The sequence below is a fragment of the Trachemys scripta genome, chromosome 12 (assembly GCF_013100865.1).
Source record: "Trachemys scripta elegans isolate TJP31775 chromosome 12, CAS_Tse_1.0, whole genome shotgun sequence".
Taxonomy (NCBI): Eukaryota; Metazoa; Chordata; order Testudines; family Emydidae; genus Trachemys; species Trachemys scripta.
Genome location: NC_048309.1, coordinates 33,309,975 through 33,326,232, shown reverse-complemented (window position 1 = coordinate 33,326,232; position 16,258 = coordinate 33,309,975). Strand labels below are relative to the sequence as shown.

Genomic DNA, 16,258 nt, shown 5'->3' with positions numbered 1-16,258 from the left:
ATGGCAGATGTTGAGAGGGGAAACCAAAGCGACGTTACAGAATTCATCCTCCACGGGTTCAGGATCCTCTACCCATTCCAAATAGGTCCCTTTGTGCTGGTTCTGCTAACGTACTTCACCACCGTGGCTGGGAACACCCTGATCATTGTCACCATTCTGACTGACCAAGGCCTTCACACCCCCATGTATTTCTTCCTAGGGAACTTGTCCTTCTTGGATATCTGGTACACGTCCAACATCGTCCCCAAAATGCTGCAAGGTTTCCTGGCTGAGAAGGGTGTGGTGATCTCCTTCAGTGGCTGTGTCACGCAGCTTTATATCTTTGGCTCCCAGGCAGCCACCGAGATCCTCCTGCTAACAGTGATGGCCTACAATCGCTACTTGGCGATATGCAACCCGCTGCGTTACACGGCCCTCATGAGTGCGAGGGTGTGCGTCGAGCTGGCTTCCTGCTCTTGGCTGGGTGGCTTCCTCTTCAACCCGGTGATAATGGCCTGGATTTACAGGCTACGTTTCTGTGGCCCTAATGAAATTGACCATTTCTTCTGTGACTTCATGCCCCTGGTCAAGCTGTCGTTCAGTGACACCCACCTGATCACCTTAGCAGCATTCTTACTCTCCTCTACAGCCACCCTGATCCCCTTCCTGCTAACCCTGACATCCTACGCATTCATCATCATGGCAGTAGTAAAAAACCCTTCCAGCACTGGGAGGCGGAAGGCCTTCTCCACCTGCACCTCCCACCTTATTGTGGTCAGCACTTTCTATGGGGCTCTGGCCATGGTCTACATGGTGCCAACGGCCAGTGCAGCCATCAACCTAAACAAAATATTCTCCCTTCTCTACAGCCTGGTCACCCCATTGCTCAACCCCCTGGTCTACTCCCTGAGAAACAAGGATGTGAATGATGCCCTGAGGACAATGGCCACTAGACTGTTGGATTTTCAAAGGAGGTAGAGCCAAAAAGGGAGCATGAGGGATTTAAAAATGAAAACTACAGTAGAACCTCAGAGTTATGAATCCCTCGGGAATGGAGATTGTTCGTAACTCTGACATGTTCGTAACTCTGAATACAACATTATGGTTATTCTTTCAAAAGTTTACAACTGAACGTCGACTTAATACAGCCTGGAAACTTTACTGTGCAGAAGAAAAATGCTGCTTTCCCTTTAATTCTTTTAGTAGTTTATGTTTAACACAGCTCTGTACTGTGTTTGCTTTTCTTTCCCCTCTGCTGCTGCCTGATGGTGTACTTTCCATTCTAAACAAGGTGTGTAGTTGACCGGTCAGTTCCTAACTCTGAAGTTCTATTGTCCTGGGCTGCATTCCCACCTGGTGTAAACTGACATAACCCTGTTTGAATCAGTGGAGCTGTGCAAGTTAGTACTAGCTGCAGAGCTGGTCCATGCCCCTCCCCTCCTACCCCCCCAGATTTAACAGATAAGACAATCCCATGTTGTATTCCAGCTGCATCCTTAGCATAGAATCTTTGTCCAGGAGTTACTGGTCTACATCCTCCCAGTGCCTATCACTCCACATGCTGCATTTGCCCTTCGTGGACTGCAGTAACCTAGGGTTTGCTGTCCATCAGGACAAGGGATGATTATGGGGCAGATTTGTAAAGGTGTTTAGGTGCCTGAGGATTCAGGTAAGACACCTAGTGGGTTTTTTTCAGAATAGCATCTGTTGATTCCAATGGGAGTTGGACACCTCAGTGTTAGAGGGCTTTCCCTCAACCCTCCCACTTCCCTGGTTCTTGTCACGCAGACAGCAAGCAGCAAAAGACCAGAAGTCCGAAGTGCAGACAAAGCGATGTTTATGGGGGTTAGTTTCCAAGCAAGCATATTCCGAAGCCCTTCACACCAGTCGGGCTTATCTCTATATGCCGATAGAGTGTGTTTCCCAGTGTTCCCTTCCAAGCTCATACGCCGCAGAGCGTTTACCCCACATCCCCCTTCCCGGCTCCGGCGCCACAGAACGTTTACCCCGCGTCCCCCTGGCCGGCTCTGATGCCACAGAATGTTTACCCCAGATCCTCCTTCCCGGCTCTGACACCGCAGAGTCTTGCCTGTGTCCCTGGTCCCTGGTCCTTATTCTCTTCCTCCTCAGCAAACATGATTCCAATTTCCCTTCCATTTCCTGTTTGACCCCAGTTTATATAGTAATATTCTCAGCTATGACTTAACCAATTATTTTACTGAAATTTAACTAACCAATTCTAACATATTGTAACATAATTCTCTAACCAATTATATACAACTACCCTAATTAACTTACACCTAGCAAAATTAATTATACAGCAAACAGAAACAAATAGAGAACTAGACAGATTAACAACAGAAAAGTCGGGGCCATAAAGGTAAAACAATACAGAAATGAAGGTTTCACAACCACAACCACTGATAAGTGATTTCTTGCCAGACAGGATGCTATCTTAAGATCTGTTTCTTTATCTGGTGGTGATGGGCACTATCAGGACAGGATCATCTTCCTAACAGCCCAATACCACCTTATTTCAATATGACTGGTTTGGGATGTGAGGATGTGACCATATGCTTCCCAGGTTATGGCTGTCCCTGCTGCTTAGCCAACGGCCTTAGCCTAAGAACAAGGCCTCAGACTGTCCTAGTGAGAGAAGGCCCGTACACAGGTGGAGTGTGATTTTGATTCTTTGTTTTATACCCCTGTAACTAGCTAAATGATAAAAATACACCTAAGTTCTTAAAGTATAGGCCTTTACAGGCAGGCCTGACTATCTATATTCTAACACCTCACCTCTTTCTTTTTCTTTTGGGATCCTCCTGCCCAGGTATCCCTGGAAAAGCATAGGACACATGGCGACACATTTCCTGATAGGGGCAGGCATTAAGGTGGAATGTGTCGATGCTCCATCTGTCCCACTGCCCTTTGTGCAGTAGAATATCCTTCACCTTCTCTTGTACGGGCATACTACACCTATTCCGATTAGTGTTCCAGACTTCCCATTATAGTGGGCCCAAGAAGGTCTAGTACACTGGGAGGAGGGCCTATTACATTACTTATATGTGACAATTAGTGGTTGTACCTTCTGGGTCTGTGCACCCCTTAACCACCGTAGTATACATTGCAAAATTAGCATACTTAACAATAGGCCAATAGCCACAATAATCCACGGTAATATTGTCAGCCCTGACCATCATAATATAGTCCAACATCCAAGCCACCACCATAAACACTGCTTATCCTCCTTTGACAGGGTTAAAACCCTGTTAACGCCATCCCAAAGTGTATATTTTAAATGTATCCAGTTGTTGGCAGTTGTAGGGAGCTGCCCCTGCAGGTTTCGTATGCTTTTGTCCATATCATGAGTCCACTGAATATTCACAGAAAAATGGGGTATTGGCCCAACCAGCTCGACCACTTGGTATGGAATTGGGTAGTATGCACTAATTCGATTGTTCACAGCAATGAGTTCCACAGATCCATTCGTGCACCGAAGTCCCAATGGCAGTGTATAAATACAGAGATAAAATAAACTCTCTACTCCTGCTTGAGATTCCCCTATTTAGGCATCTGGTCACTCTATTTCTGTATGCATTTCCCCAGGTTTTTTTGTAAAAATCAAAACTGAACTGCCCCAGAAATTCTGGCATGTGGAATCATCGTGAAACTCGCATGGCTCCAACCCTGCTTATGAACCTTTAGATCCACTGCACAGACTTCTGCCACTTGAGCTAATGGAGTAAGTGATGGCAGACGCAGTAGGCTGTCATCCTATATGTGATAGATCAGCTCTATAGGGGGATGAGACACTTTTTTTGCCACTGGGTTTCACAGATATCTGCTGACAGAAGAGGAACTGTGAAACTCAGGAATCCTGGGTCTATCCCAGGCTCCTGAACAGAGTGGTCTCTAGTAGTCAAAGACCCTTCTTCCCCGTCCCCTCCAGTCTATGTCTATCCTATTGCTGTGTAACCCGCCCCAGCTCCTCATTTGATTTCAACTGCCCCCCACTACTGCTCTGGATTCCTTGTCCCAGTTTTCTGGTCCTGTCTCACTCTCCTCTCTCCCCGCCCCCATCCCTCAGATGGGATGTTTGTTCCAGACTGGCAAAATTATAAGGCTTCCCAACATTTCAACACTTCCCATTCTAAATTTTCGGTTGCTTAACTATAGGCTAGCTCTGCCTACAACAAAGCATATTCAGAACCTCTGATTAAAGGGATTATAAGTGTAGCAACCTCCATCATAGCTAGTCACCAAAGATTGAACCCGAGCTATCCAGACTTAAAAGCATGAGCTTCTACTACTTGAGTTCAAGATATAACTCCCTTAGTTGGTAGCTATACAGTTATCCTCTAAAAATCCACCAGAGGAGGGCACAAAACACGTTGGACAGTGAATTACAAAAGCGCCAAATATTATTAGACCTGCAATACTTTTCACAATGAACATCAGCGGGGGATAAACTGGGAGTTTAAGAATATTTGGAAAACAATTTTAGAATAACATTCAGTGCTGTGGTTTAAAAGAAAAAAAACTGTTAAAACTCATAACTTAGCAGCATTCAGTGTTTGAAAAAAAAAACTTCTAGGAGCTATGGGATACAAGTTAAGAATGTTGAAACAGGAAGATGTTATGCTTAGTTACCACTTGGGCAAGGCGGCGTGCTATGTAATACTTGCAAGATTTCACTGTAATGTTTTACAATACATAGCAGTGCAATGCTGATTCCACTGATATTGTTGAGCAATTCATGCTGATTTTATTTCAGCCCACATCTTAATAGTTTTGAATACTGTAGATCACAATTTTCAGATCAGTTGATCTGAACATGCAGAGCTTTAAAATTGCTATGCTCTAAACTGTATATTAACTACAATTTTATAAACCTGCATGTCAGAGAACTGTGTGCCACTACTACTAGACAGTGGCACAAGGCAATTCAGTGTGAATCACAGAAATGTAGGACTGGAAGGGACATCAACAGGTCATCTAGTCAAACCCCTGCACTGAGGCAGGACTGAGTAATAACAACAAGACCATCCTTGACAGGTGTTTGTCTAACCTCTTAAAAAACTCCAATGACTGCTATTCCATAACCTCTCTAGGTAATTTGTCCAGTGCTTAACTACCTTTACAGTTAGGAAGTTTTTCCTAATGTCTAACCTAAATCTCCCGTGCTACAATTTAAACCCATTGCTTCTTTTTCCTGCATATCCTGAGTGGGATGGGGGTGGGTCCAGGCAGTGGGGTTGGGGGGAGGGAGGTCGAGGGAGTTGGTGGGTGTGTGGGGATGGACCAGGGGAAGCAGGGTGGAGGAACTGAGGGGGACAGGACTGGGACTGGGGGAGTTGGGGGGGCTGAGGGGGATGGGACAGGACTGGGATGGGGGGAGTAGGGTAGGGGCTGAGGGGAGCATATATGGGACAGGGTAGAGAGAGCTGTGTAGAGTGGGGCAGGGCGGGGGAGGGTCGGGAGGTTGGGGAGAGGGACAGGGTCTGGAGGGGATGAGACAGAGGGGAGCAGGACTGGAATGGGGGGAAGTTGAGGGGGTGGGACAGCAGGGGGAGCGATGGGGGTGGGATGACGGGGGAGGTTGAAGAAGAGATTTGGGGTAGGGCAAGGCTGAGGGCTGTGGGTTGGGGGGAGCAGGGGGACTGTTGGGGAGGCTGTTGGAACAGGGTCGTGGGACTGAGGGCAGTGGGTTCGGGGTGGGAGGTACAGGGGGGACTGCGGGGGAGGCTGAGGGAACAGGGTCAGGGTGGGGGCTGAGGGCAGTGGGTCAGGTCTACACTGGCATCTCTCAGCGTTGCTGTGCCGGGCTGCAGACCTGCACCAGCGCTACCCTGGCAATGGAAGAGTCCTCAGTGGAAACGCAGACTTCATGACACAGACCCTCCTCGTCACTTCAAACCTGGTGCTGCTCTGGTCAGTCGCTAGGCTCTCGTCACTTTCAAACCCATGCAGGGTATCTGGCTCTTTTTCAGTTCTCAGGTTAAGAAAAGCCTCTGCATTTTGTGAGGGCTTCAGCATTCACTTTCCTACTAGACAAACTGTCTGCCTGACACATTGCTCCCAGGGCATTCATCTTTATTCATTATCGGCAGGTCCATCAGTTGTTAACGAGCAACACAGTGGGAAGCAACACAATGGTGTCATGGAGTTTTAATTTTTCAAACCACTTTGGCCTCAACAGGGATAACAGCAAATCTGGACAGAGCAGATGGGTGTCAGGATGGGTTTGGGTATTTATTTATTTATTTATTGTTAAGTGAAAATGTTTGGGTCTGAGCAAAGGCTGAAAACTTCCCTTTGTAAACCTCTGCTGATCTTTTGCCCCAGGGGCTAATGACAGCCTGGAATCTGGGACAGATTTCCACATCCATGCAGGGTGAGATGATGGGGGGAGGGGAGGGACTGTGGGGGAGGCAGAGGGAACAGGGTCAGGGGGGCTGAGGGCAGTGGATTGAGGGTGGAGGCACAGAGGGGACACTGCGGGGGAGGCTGAGGGAACAGGGTCAGGGTGGGGGCTGAGGGCAGTGGGTCAGGTGAGATGATCGGGGGAGGGGAGGGACTGTGGGGGAGGTAGAGGGAACAGGATCAGGGGGGCTGACGCAGTGGATTGAGGGTGGGGCACAGGGGGGACACTGCGGGGAAGGCTGAGGGAACAGGGTCAGGGTGGGGGCTGAGGGCAGTGGGTCTGAGGGGAGCCCCCCCCCCAGAGGGACTTGCCAGGGGACCAGGTGAGTCCAGCAGTGCTTACCTGGAGCGGCTCCCAGGATGCATCCAGCAGGCAGGTCCCTCCCAGTCCCTCTGGCTCCTTCCTTGGGTCGGGTCAGGTCAAGGGGAGGGGGTCAGGGGCAGGGGCGGGGGGGCTCTCTGCCCGCTGCTGGAGTCTACAAGCCCTGCCCCGCTGCAGCACACAGGAGAGCGAGACCTCTTCACTGCCTCTCTGTGTGCCCGGGGTAGGGGCAGGGCTGCGCTGTGCAGGCTCCTGCCGGCCTGGCGGCGGGCCCCGTGGGCTGGCGCCGCCGCACCAGGAGCTCAGCTGTGCACTGCCCCAGGGCCCAGGGAGGAAAGGTGAGTGGCTCCGGCGGCGCCAGCTTGCTGTGGTCCCCATCATATAGGGTGACCAGAAGTCCTGACCAATGTAAGGTCGGGACGCGGGACAAGTCCCCTAAAATTGGGACTGTCCCGATAATATCGGGACATCTGGTCACCCTAACTTTGTGTGTGACCTTGGGGCAAATCGCTCGGTCTCTGAGGGGCAGATTTTCATAGGGATTTGGGTGTATACGCTTCTACGATGAAATTTTTAAATCCTGCCAGGAGCTAGATTCACAAAGGGATTTAAGCACCTACCTGCCATCTTAGAGTATCTACAGGGGGAACCAATATTTGCTAACGGGCTCTTCAGCCTAGCAGAGAAAGGTTCTAACACCATCCAATGGCGGGAAGTCGAAGCTAGACAAATTCAAACTAGAAATAAGGCTTAAATGTGTAAGAGTAGGGGAAATTAACCATTGGAACAGTTTACCAAAGGTCTCAGCAGATTCTCAATCATTGACAATTTATAAACCAAGATGGGATGTTTTTCTAAGAGATCTGCTCTAGGAATTATTGTGGGGCAGGTCTCTGGGCTGTGTTATACGGGAGGTCAGACTAGATGATCACAGTGGTCCCTTCTAGCCTAGGAATCTATGAAACCGGAGAAGTGGCAGATCTCTGTCCAAGTCCCATCTTCCCCTGAGGCAGAGGTGGAACCTGAGGCACGGTTATCCCACACCCCAGCTACATAGCCTAACCACTGGGCTAAAAGTTATGAGGGAGGTCCTCCTCTTCCCCACACTCCAGCCCATTCTCGCCTTGTGTAAGCTCACCTATATGGGCCCAATCAGGTAGGTGAGCTCTGAACATGCTTACCCAATTGGGCCCCATGGGCAAGTGAGGCAAAGGCCTGGCTATCTCCCCCCAGCTCGTGCATGGCTCTGGGACTCAGCTGTTGGGATGGCTGGCCTGGGGCTGCCGAGCACATGCCCAGAGGCACCTGGGAAAATTTTCCTGCAAAAAAGTAGATGCCCAGTGAGTTTAGGCACTGAAGGCATTTGACGGCACCTGAGCAGCAGTTTTGTGAATCCCCCAGGGGCCTGAATCTGGGATTTGTAGCTGCTCAGGTGAATGTGAATTGGGCCATTCCCTGTGTAGGCGATTTTGAAAACCCACTAGGTGCCTATCTGCATCTTTAGGGTCTTAAATACCTTTTCAAGGACACCCCCCACACCGCCCCGCATCTCTGTGTGCATCTGCTCCCTGTTTGCAATTTGCGGACAATAGCATGATCTATATCACAGGGGTGTTGTGAGGCTAACGAAATTAAGAGTGTGAGGCACTTACTCCTACGTGGGCCTTGCAGAGAGAGAAATAGTGAGGTTCTTTATGGGTAATAAGCTCAAATCAGGGATTTAAAGACTTAAGTCCCATTTTCAAAACGTTTTTGGGATTCCCATCTCCCAAACCAGACCCTATCATTGACACATTCGCTTCACTGAAAATCCAATTTTCTAGTGGAAAAAATTTGATTAAAAATTTTCCACCAGCCTTTGTTCAAAACAGCTGTCCCTGGAAACGTGGACCCTCTATTGTCCATGCCAAAGAAAAAATAAAAGTCCTTGTCTCATCTCTGAATCTTTGACGTAGCAAGGATTCAATGCACGAGGGAACCTGTCTCAATAGAGACATAAAAGAACTTAAATACTCAGACTCCTCGAGATGTGGCCTCTTCAGCATTGGGGAACGTACTGTTCGCTCTGCTGCCCGTAAGTTTTACAGCACATGATTATATGAGATTAGAATATTTTTTAAAGTCAATGTTTTTTCTGCACGTTATTGCTTTTTAACCAAGCACATTGGTGCATAGCTCTACCTTGGTCCTTTTTCTCCTCTGCTTTGTACCTTTGTGTAGTCATTTACATGTGAGTGCTGACTAGGTGTGGGACCCTGCCAGTACAAGTGGGTAATTCTGATACAGAGTCATTTTGCACTCACCTTGCATTGGTATAAATGACTACACATGGTACAAGGGAGCAGGGAGACAGCCACTGGTGTGCTCTTCCTCTCCTCTGACCGTTTTGTTATACTAAGGAATAGTACAAAGAATTCTAATTCATAGCTAGAATTTCTAAAGGAACCTAAAGGAATTACACAACCATCTCCCACTGAACTTAGCATAATAATGTAATCAGGATCTGGGCTGCTAAGTACAGTTTTAATGTGTGCGCTATGAAAATAGATAGATAGATAGATAGATAGATAGATAGATAGATAGATAGATAGATAGATAGATAGATAGATAGGGTGTATGGGGATAGATCAATGATGGATGATTATAGTGTCATTGTAGCCATGCCGGTCCTAGGACATTAGCGAGACAAGGTGGGTGAGGTGATATCTTTTATTGGACCATCTTCTGTTGGCAAGAGAGAGACAAGCTTTCGAGCTCTCCTTCAGGTCTGGAAAACATTCTCAGTGTATCCCAGCTAAATACAAGGTGGAACAAATTACTAGTGTAGACATGGCCTTTGTCTTCTATCATTTTCCTGAGTGAGTTCATTAAATCACTAAATGCCCAATAGCAACTATGTGGGTGAAACCAGACAGTCCCTACACTCTCGAATGACCTCACACAGGCAAATGACTGGAGGGGTGTTAATGGGCCACTTCACCTTGAATTGTCCCTTGAAATACGTGTTAGCTACTTATGCTGAACAATCTGTTCCATCTCTTACCAACAGAAGTTGGTCCAGTAAAACAGTGGTTCTCAACCAGGGTACATGTACCCATGGGGGTAAGCAGAGGTCTTCCCGGGAGTACATTAACTCATCTAGATATTTGCCTACTTTTCCAACAGGCTACATAAAAAGTACTAGTGAAGTCAGTACATACTAAAATTTCATACAGACAATGACTGTACACTATACACTGAAATGTAAGTACACTATATTCCAGTTGATTTATTTTATAATTATATGGTAAAAATTAGAAAGTTTGCAATTTTTCAGTAGTAGTGCGCTGTGACACTTTTGTATTTTTATGTCTGATTTTGTAAGCAAGTAGTTTTTAAGTGAGGTGAAACTTGGGGGTACACAAGACAAACCAGACTCATGAAAGGGGTACAGTAGTCTGGAAAGGTTGAGAGCCACTGCAGTAAAAAATATTACCTCGCCCACCTTGTCAGATAGATAGATAGATAGATAGGATATTGCATATGTAGTGTGACCATATTTCCCAAAGGGAAAACAGGACACCATGTGGGGCTAGCTCAAGCCCCTCTCCCTTCCCTCCACACACTAGGCTATCCCGAGATCCACTCCCCTTGCAAGGCTGGCGTCACTGATCACCCGAGTCCTGTCTGCCCATCACCCGAGCCCTGCCTCCCACCCTGTGCAGGGCTGGCATGGCCGCTCACCTCCCTGCACATTCCTCCGCACCCCACTTTTTGACAACAGTGTGCACGTGTCCTGTTTGCTCTTGCCAACTGATCAAGTTGGCAAGAGCAAATGGGACAAATGCTCACTTTTGCCAGAAATGTCAGGACAGCCACGACAGGGCTTAAAAAGAAGCTATCCCCGCCAAAATGGAACTTATGGTCACCCTTTGCATATGAAAGTATAGATAAATAAGTATGCATGAGACCAGATACATGCTCAGTTTCTGTAGTGAGGAGCACCAGTGTAAATTCTTGCACAGATAGATCAATAGATAATTGCATATGAATGTATAGACAGAAGCACAATGAAGCTGAATTGATGGACAGATGTTGCATATGAAAAGACAACTAGGTAGACAGACCACTTGACTATCCAAGGGTCTGATTCTCCTCTCATATCAACAGACGACAATTAGGAGTATGTTTATTGAAGACAATTGATTTACAATTGTGTAAAACTGACCTGAGAGGAGAATGAAGCACGTTCGACTGACACAAGGCCGTGCTGGAGCAGTGAACGGAAGGGAGAATCCTGTAGAATTGTTGGCTGGCTTCTACACGTTCTCTAAATAAGTCATTTTCGAGATCACCGCTGGGGCTCAGTAGAAATGTGGGTAGTGTCTGTAGTGTTTTTGTGCACTCCCTTTGGGTCTGTGTCCCAGCATGTCTGCAGTGAAACCGAGAGCTGTGGAGCAAAGCGAAGCCATTTCCAACTTCGGACTAAGCCTTTGAGCCAGGACCACTCGAAGGTTTGCAGGATCCAGTTCCAGTGAGTGTGTCTACACAGCATTTTGTGCTGAGCGGGCATCAGCCTCCCAGTCCGGGCTGGCAGACTGGGGCTCATGTTAATGCTCTCAGAATAGCTGTGAGGTGGTGGGCGAGGCCAGAGTTCAGGCTTTGAAGTCTAGGGAAGTGGGTGGGGCCACTGGCCAGAGTCTGCTGACCTGGGTTGGGAGACTCGCTCCCGCCTGCTCCCAAGAGCTGTGTAGACACACCCAAAGTGGAGCCAGGGATCTCAGCCTCTCTAATCTGGGGAATGGGAAATGAAGCCCGGCTCGCTCTGCGAGACAGAGAACTCATCACCTCGTTCTCCAGAACGGGGAGATCCAGGCTGACATGCTCAGATCCAGCTGCTTGCCTAAGGTGCCTCAGGGTTTGGGGGTCCGAGCTATGACACCGAGAGCCTGGCTTTCTAACGTGGGAGCCGTGGCTTTTTAGTGCCCTGGAGCATCAAGTACCGGATGTCTTACACTGGGCATCCACAAATGGAAGCATCACTGGAAATTGGTGTGTCAGAGATTATAGATATAAGAATGTAAGAGTGTCCATACTGGGTCAGACCAAAGGTCCATCTAGCCCAGTATCCTGTCTTCCGACAGTGGCCTATGCCAGGTGCCCCAGAGGAAATGAATAGAACAGGTAATCATCAAGTGATCCATCCTGTCACCCATTCCCAGCTTCTGGCAAACAGAGGCTAGGGACACCATCCCTGCCCATCCTGGCTAATAGCCATTGATGGACCTATCCTCCATGAATTTATCTAGTTCTTTTTTAAACCCTGTTATACACCTGGCCTTCAAAACATCCTCTGACAAAGATTTCCATAGGTTGACTGTGCATTGTGTGAAGAAATATTTCCTTTTGTTTGTTTTAAACCTGCTGCCTATTAATTTCATTTGGTGACCCCCTAATTCTTGTGTTATGAGTAAATAATACTTCCTTATTTACTTTCTTAATACCAGTCATGATTTTATAGACTTTGATCATATCCCCCCTTAGTCATCTCTTTTCCAAGCTGAAAAGTCCCAGTCTTATTAATCTCTCCTCATACAGAAGCCGTTCCATACCCCAATCATTTTTGTTGACCTTTTCTGAAGCTTTTCCAGTTCCAGTGTATCTTTTTTGAGATGTGGCAACCACATCTGCACACAGTATTCAAGATGTGGGCATACCATGCATTTATATAGAGGCAATATGATACATTTTGTATACGATTCATCCAACTTGTTCATGAACAATTTTATTGTCTCCACAGAGAGAAAACTGCTGTAGGGCATGGCTAGCAGGAACCACTCAGCCGTGACACAGTTCTTCTTTGTGGCTTTGTCCAACATCCTGGGGCTCCGAGTTTCCCTTTTTTTTCTGGTGCTGGTTTTCTACCTCATCACCTTGGTGGGCAACATTATCATCATCACGATCACAGTGATGGACCCTGCCCTTCGCTCCTCCATGTATTACTTCCTCCGAAATTTGTCCTTTCTGGAAATTGGCTACACCTCATCCACCATCCCCAAGATGCTGGTGAACTTCCTCTCCGAAGACACGAGTATTTCCTTCCTGGGCTGTGCCACACAGATGTATTTCTTCTCTTTCTTAGGGATCACGGAGTGCTGCCTGCTGGCCGCCATGGCATACGACCGTTGTGTGGCCATATGTCACCCTCTGCACTATACAGTCATGATGAGCATAGATATTTGCCTCCAGCTCTCAGCTCTGTGCTGGCTCATTGGGGTGCTGGTGGGAGTCAGGCAGACAACTTTCATATTCACACTGCCCTACTGTGGGCCCAATAGGATCAACCACTTCTTCTGCGACCTGCCCCCGCTGCTGAAGCTAGCCTGCACGGACACCTATAGGAACGAAGTAGCTGTTTACACAATCACTGTCACCTTCATCATGGTCCCCTTCCTGCTCATATTAGTGTCCTATGTCCGTATCCTCCAAGCGATCCTCAGTATTCCATCAGCCGCGGGCAGGAGCAAAGCCTTCTCCACCTGCTCCTCCCACCTTATTGTGGTGACTTTGTTTTTCGGGTCCGGCATCGTGACGTATCTGAGGCCCAAATCCAGCTACTCCCTCAACACCGACAAACTGCTTTCCCTGTTCTACTCAGTGGTGTCCCCAATGCTGAACCCTTTGATCTACAACCTGAGGAATAAGGAGGTGAAGGAAGCTCTGAGAAGGGTGATGGCCAGGAAAATATTCATTTGAAAACTGGGGGAATAAATTGGTTATTTATTTTCTTATTCTTCTGATGGTTTTGGAGATGCCTCTTGTACCCCAATCTATGATTCATATAATAATTATACTGATTATTTAAGAATTCCCAGTGATCACTCTGCAGGTTCTTGTCCCAACATCAGGCCCAGTAGTATTAAAATTGCTGTTGAGTTGGGAATCCCAATGTGTTCAGTTGCAACCCTCACACTTTAGAAACCCATCTGTATTTATCATAATTCATTAACACATTTAGCCAAGTTACAAACACTCTAACCCAGCAAGGTAGATACAGATACTACAGAATGTCCACCTGAACATCCATCCCTTGCAGAACAGCCTGAAATGTCAGCCATTGTCTTCCTCATCACCTGTGGCCATCATCCTGGCACAACCCAAGGGCTACACTCTCTCTTCTCCTGCCCACAGGCTGGGATGCCACTTTTATAATATGCTATGCCGGGGTAGTCAATAGGGCCAAATCCACACCGCCAGGTGGTTTTGAACAAGCTGTGAAATCTTTTTATTTACTTATTATTATCATGATTGTTATTGTAGTGTGAAAAATGTTTCTCTAGAGTTTGGATCTTGACCAAGAAATCTGGACTTTGACAAAAAATAATTGACTACCCTTGTCTTACAGGGTCCAGGCCTGTAGGTTCCTTGCCTTACTGCTGAATAAAATAAATGCTAAAGCGAGTTCTAAAGGCTGCAATCTGTGAATACTGTATGAGCCGTGTGTTTGTCTGAAATGTGAATATTGTAAAGGCATTCTTGTATGCACATATTGGGTTAATTCAACAGCTGGGTGTTCAGGAAACCACCCAGGAAGATGGACAATAGCTCAGATAAGAGTTCCTCTGCAAACATCATGATAATTAATTGTGATATGCTACCTCCGCCCGCCTGCCCATGGGGGGCCTGCCAGACCAGCTTCCCCAAGATCAAAAGGCTGAGAGTGATTTCAAAAGAGACACTTCCTGATTAGAGGAGAGCCTGATTTTATGGGACAAAATTGCCTCCTGACCCCCCCCACAGAGGCTGAGGGATTCCTTAGGGAAGCTTAGCCTGCCTAGGGGCTTTAATCCTTGTCTCTTACTGTGCCGTGTTCCTACTATTAAGATTGAACAACACTTTCTTTTAAACAGGCTGTTTTGGGTCACTATCATCACTACAGGTCACAGCTCCCCAAGGGGACACGCACCTCTACCGAGTCCAGTCAGACCTGCTGAGCGATCCTGGCTAGTACCCACAGTGCTGTCACCCAGGGACCCACTCTGGGCATGGGAGAGTCCCACAATTCCTCACCAGAGAGGCAAAGGCTCATGACCTGACATCTGGAGTGGGGTCCACTCAGTGAGACCAGGAGAGGGGGCAGAGGCTCATCTAGCCCTGAAGCAAGACAATTCTTTTCTTTTCTATCTTCTTACATTTTTGCTCTTTCTCTCTCTTTTCTCTTTTTTCATTTCTCCATTTTGGGGTTTTTTTAGTCTATCTTTTCCATTATTTTTTCTTTTTTTCTTCTTCTTTTTCCACCTTCCCCATCCCTGCTTTTTGTTTTAAAAGGAGGTTGTTGAAAAAGCCCTGGCTGGGATGATTTAGTTGGGGTTGGTCCTGCTTTGAGCAGGGGGTTGGACTAGATGACCTCCTGAGGTCTCTTCCAACCCTGATATTCTATGATTCTGTGATTCTATGAATGAACCAAACTCCTTGATGCATTTTTATTCACTTGTTCACCATGCTTTGAAACAAGAGTAGATTAATGCACACTAGGGAATGTTAGTGCACGGCACCAGGGTCTACATGGACACTCCATGTGTATCACACTAGTGAAAAGGTAGATTTACACCCTGGCTTGCTGCAAACTGTCTACACAAGCCCTAAGAAATGAGGCTGAGATTTTTCCAATCTGCCTTGGGGGGGTTTCAACAGGAAATGGAAATAATTTTTGTTCTCAAGGTCAGTTTTTTTTGGGGGGGGGGGGAATGGATGGGGATTGACAAAAAGCCAAAATGTTCTGCTGAAAAATTCTATGGAAAAAATATTTTTGTCAAAAGTTTCCATGGCAAAACAAACAAAAAAATACTCCAAACCATTCCAAGGGTGAGCCAAAACCATGGAATGTGGACTTTGAGCATTCCCTGCAAATGCTGAGGGGCTCCGAACTAGAGTTTTGCTTTCTCCCAATACAGAGGTAAGGACAGCTGTGGAATTAGGAGCTCCATTATTTTTTCCTACACAGAGAACAGAGCATGTACATTCAATCCATATATTTCTAAGTAAGGCTACAATTTAGTTACAGAGGTCACCTATTCCGTGACTTTACCAGACCTCCATGACTTCTTCGGTTTCAGCTTTTTATTTCCTTATTATTATCATGATTGTTATTACGGTGTGAAAAATGTTTCTCTAGAGTTTGGATCTTGAGCAAGAAATTTGGACCTTGACAAAAAATAATTGACTACCCTTGTCTTACAGGGTCCAGGCCTGTAGTTTCCATGGGACTTCAGCTGTGATTCCTCCCCCCCTACCTAACGCTGCCCCCTGGTTATTTTTAGTAAAGTCACAGACAGGTCACGGCTCCCATTATTTTTTGTTGCCCGTGACTTTTACTAAAAATAACCATGACAAAATCTTAGTTTTATTTCTAAGAACAAAAGAGAGACTATAAACCAGGATTCACCACAGACTCTAAGCATGGGCCTACGCTAAGCATGTGATTGGTCTCATAGAAGTCAGTGGGACGATTCCCATGCCAAGGTTTAGCCACCTATTTACTGTCTTATTGGGCCA

General features: G+C 46.9%; 2 protein-coding genes across 2 annotated transcripts; both read left to right on the top strand.

The window, feature by feature from the left end:
- Positions 1–957, top strand: LOC117886043 (olfactory receptor 11A1-like). The gene has a single exon (XM_034787675.1). The coding sequence runs from the start codon at positions 1–3 to the stop codon at positions 955–957; it is 957 nt and encodes a 318-aa protein (XP_034643566.1).
- Positions 958–12,523: 11,566 nt separating this feature from the next.
- On the top strand, positions 12,524–13,459 carry LOC117885875 (olfactory receptor 10A4-like). Its single transcript, XM_034787399.1, has one exon. It carries the CDS (start codon positions 12,524–12,526, stop codon positions 13,457–13,459), a length of 936 nt encoding a protein of 311 aa, XP_034643290.1.
- The last annotated feature ends 2,799 nt before the right edge of the window (positions 13,460–16,258 follow it).

Bases quoted from the DNA above. Each gene is read 5' to 3' on its own strand.
- LOC117886043 (XM_034787675.1), top strand. From the start codon at position 1: ATGGCAGATGTTGAGAGGGGAAACCAAAGCGACGTTACAGAATTCATC.
- LOC117885875 (XM_034787399.1), top strand. From the start codon at position 12,524: ATGGCTAGCAGGAACCACTCAGCCGTGACACAGTTCTTCTTTGTGGCT.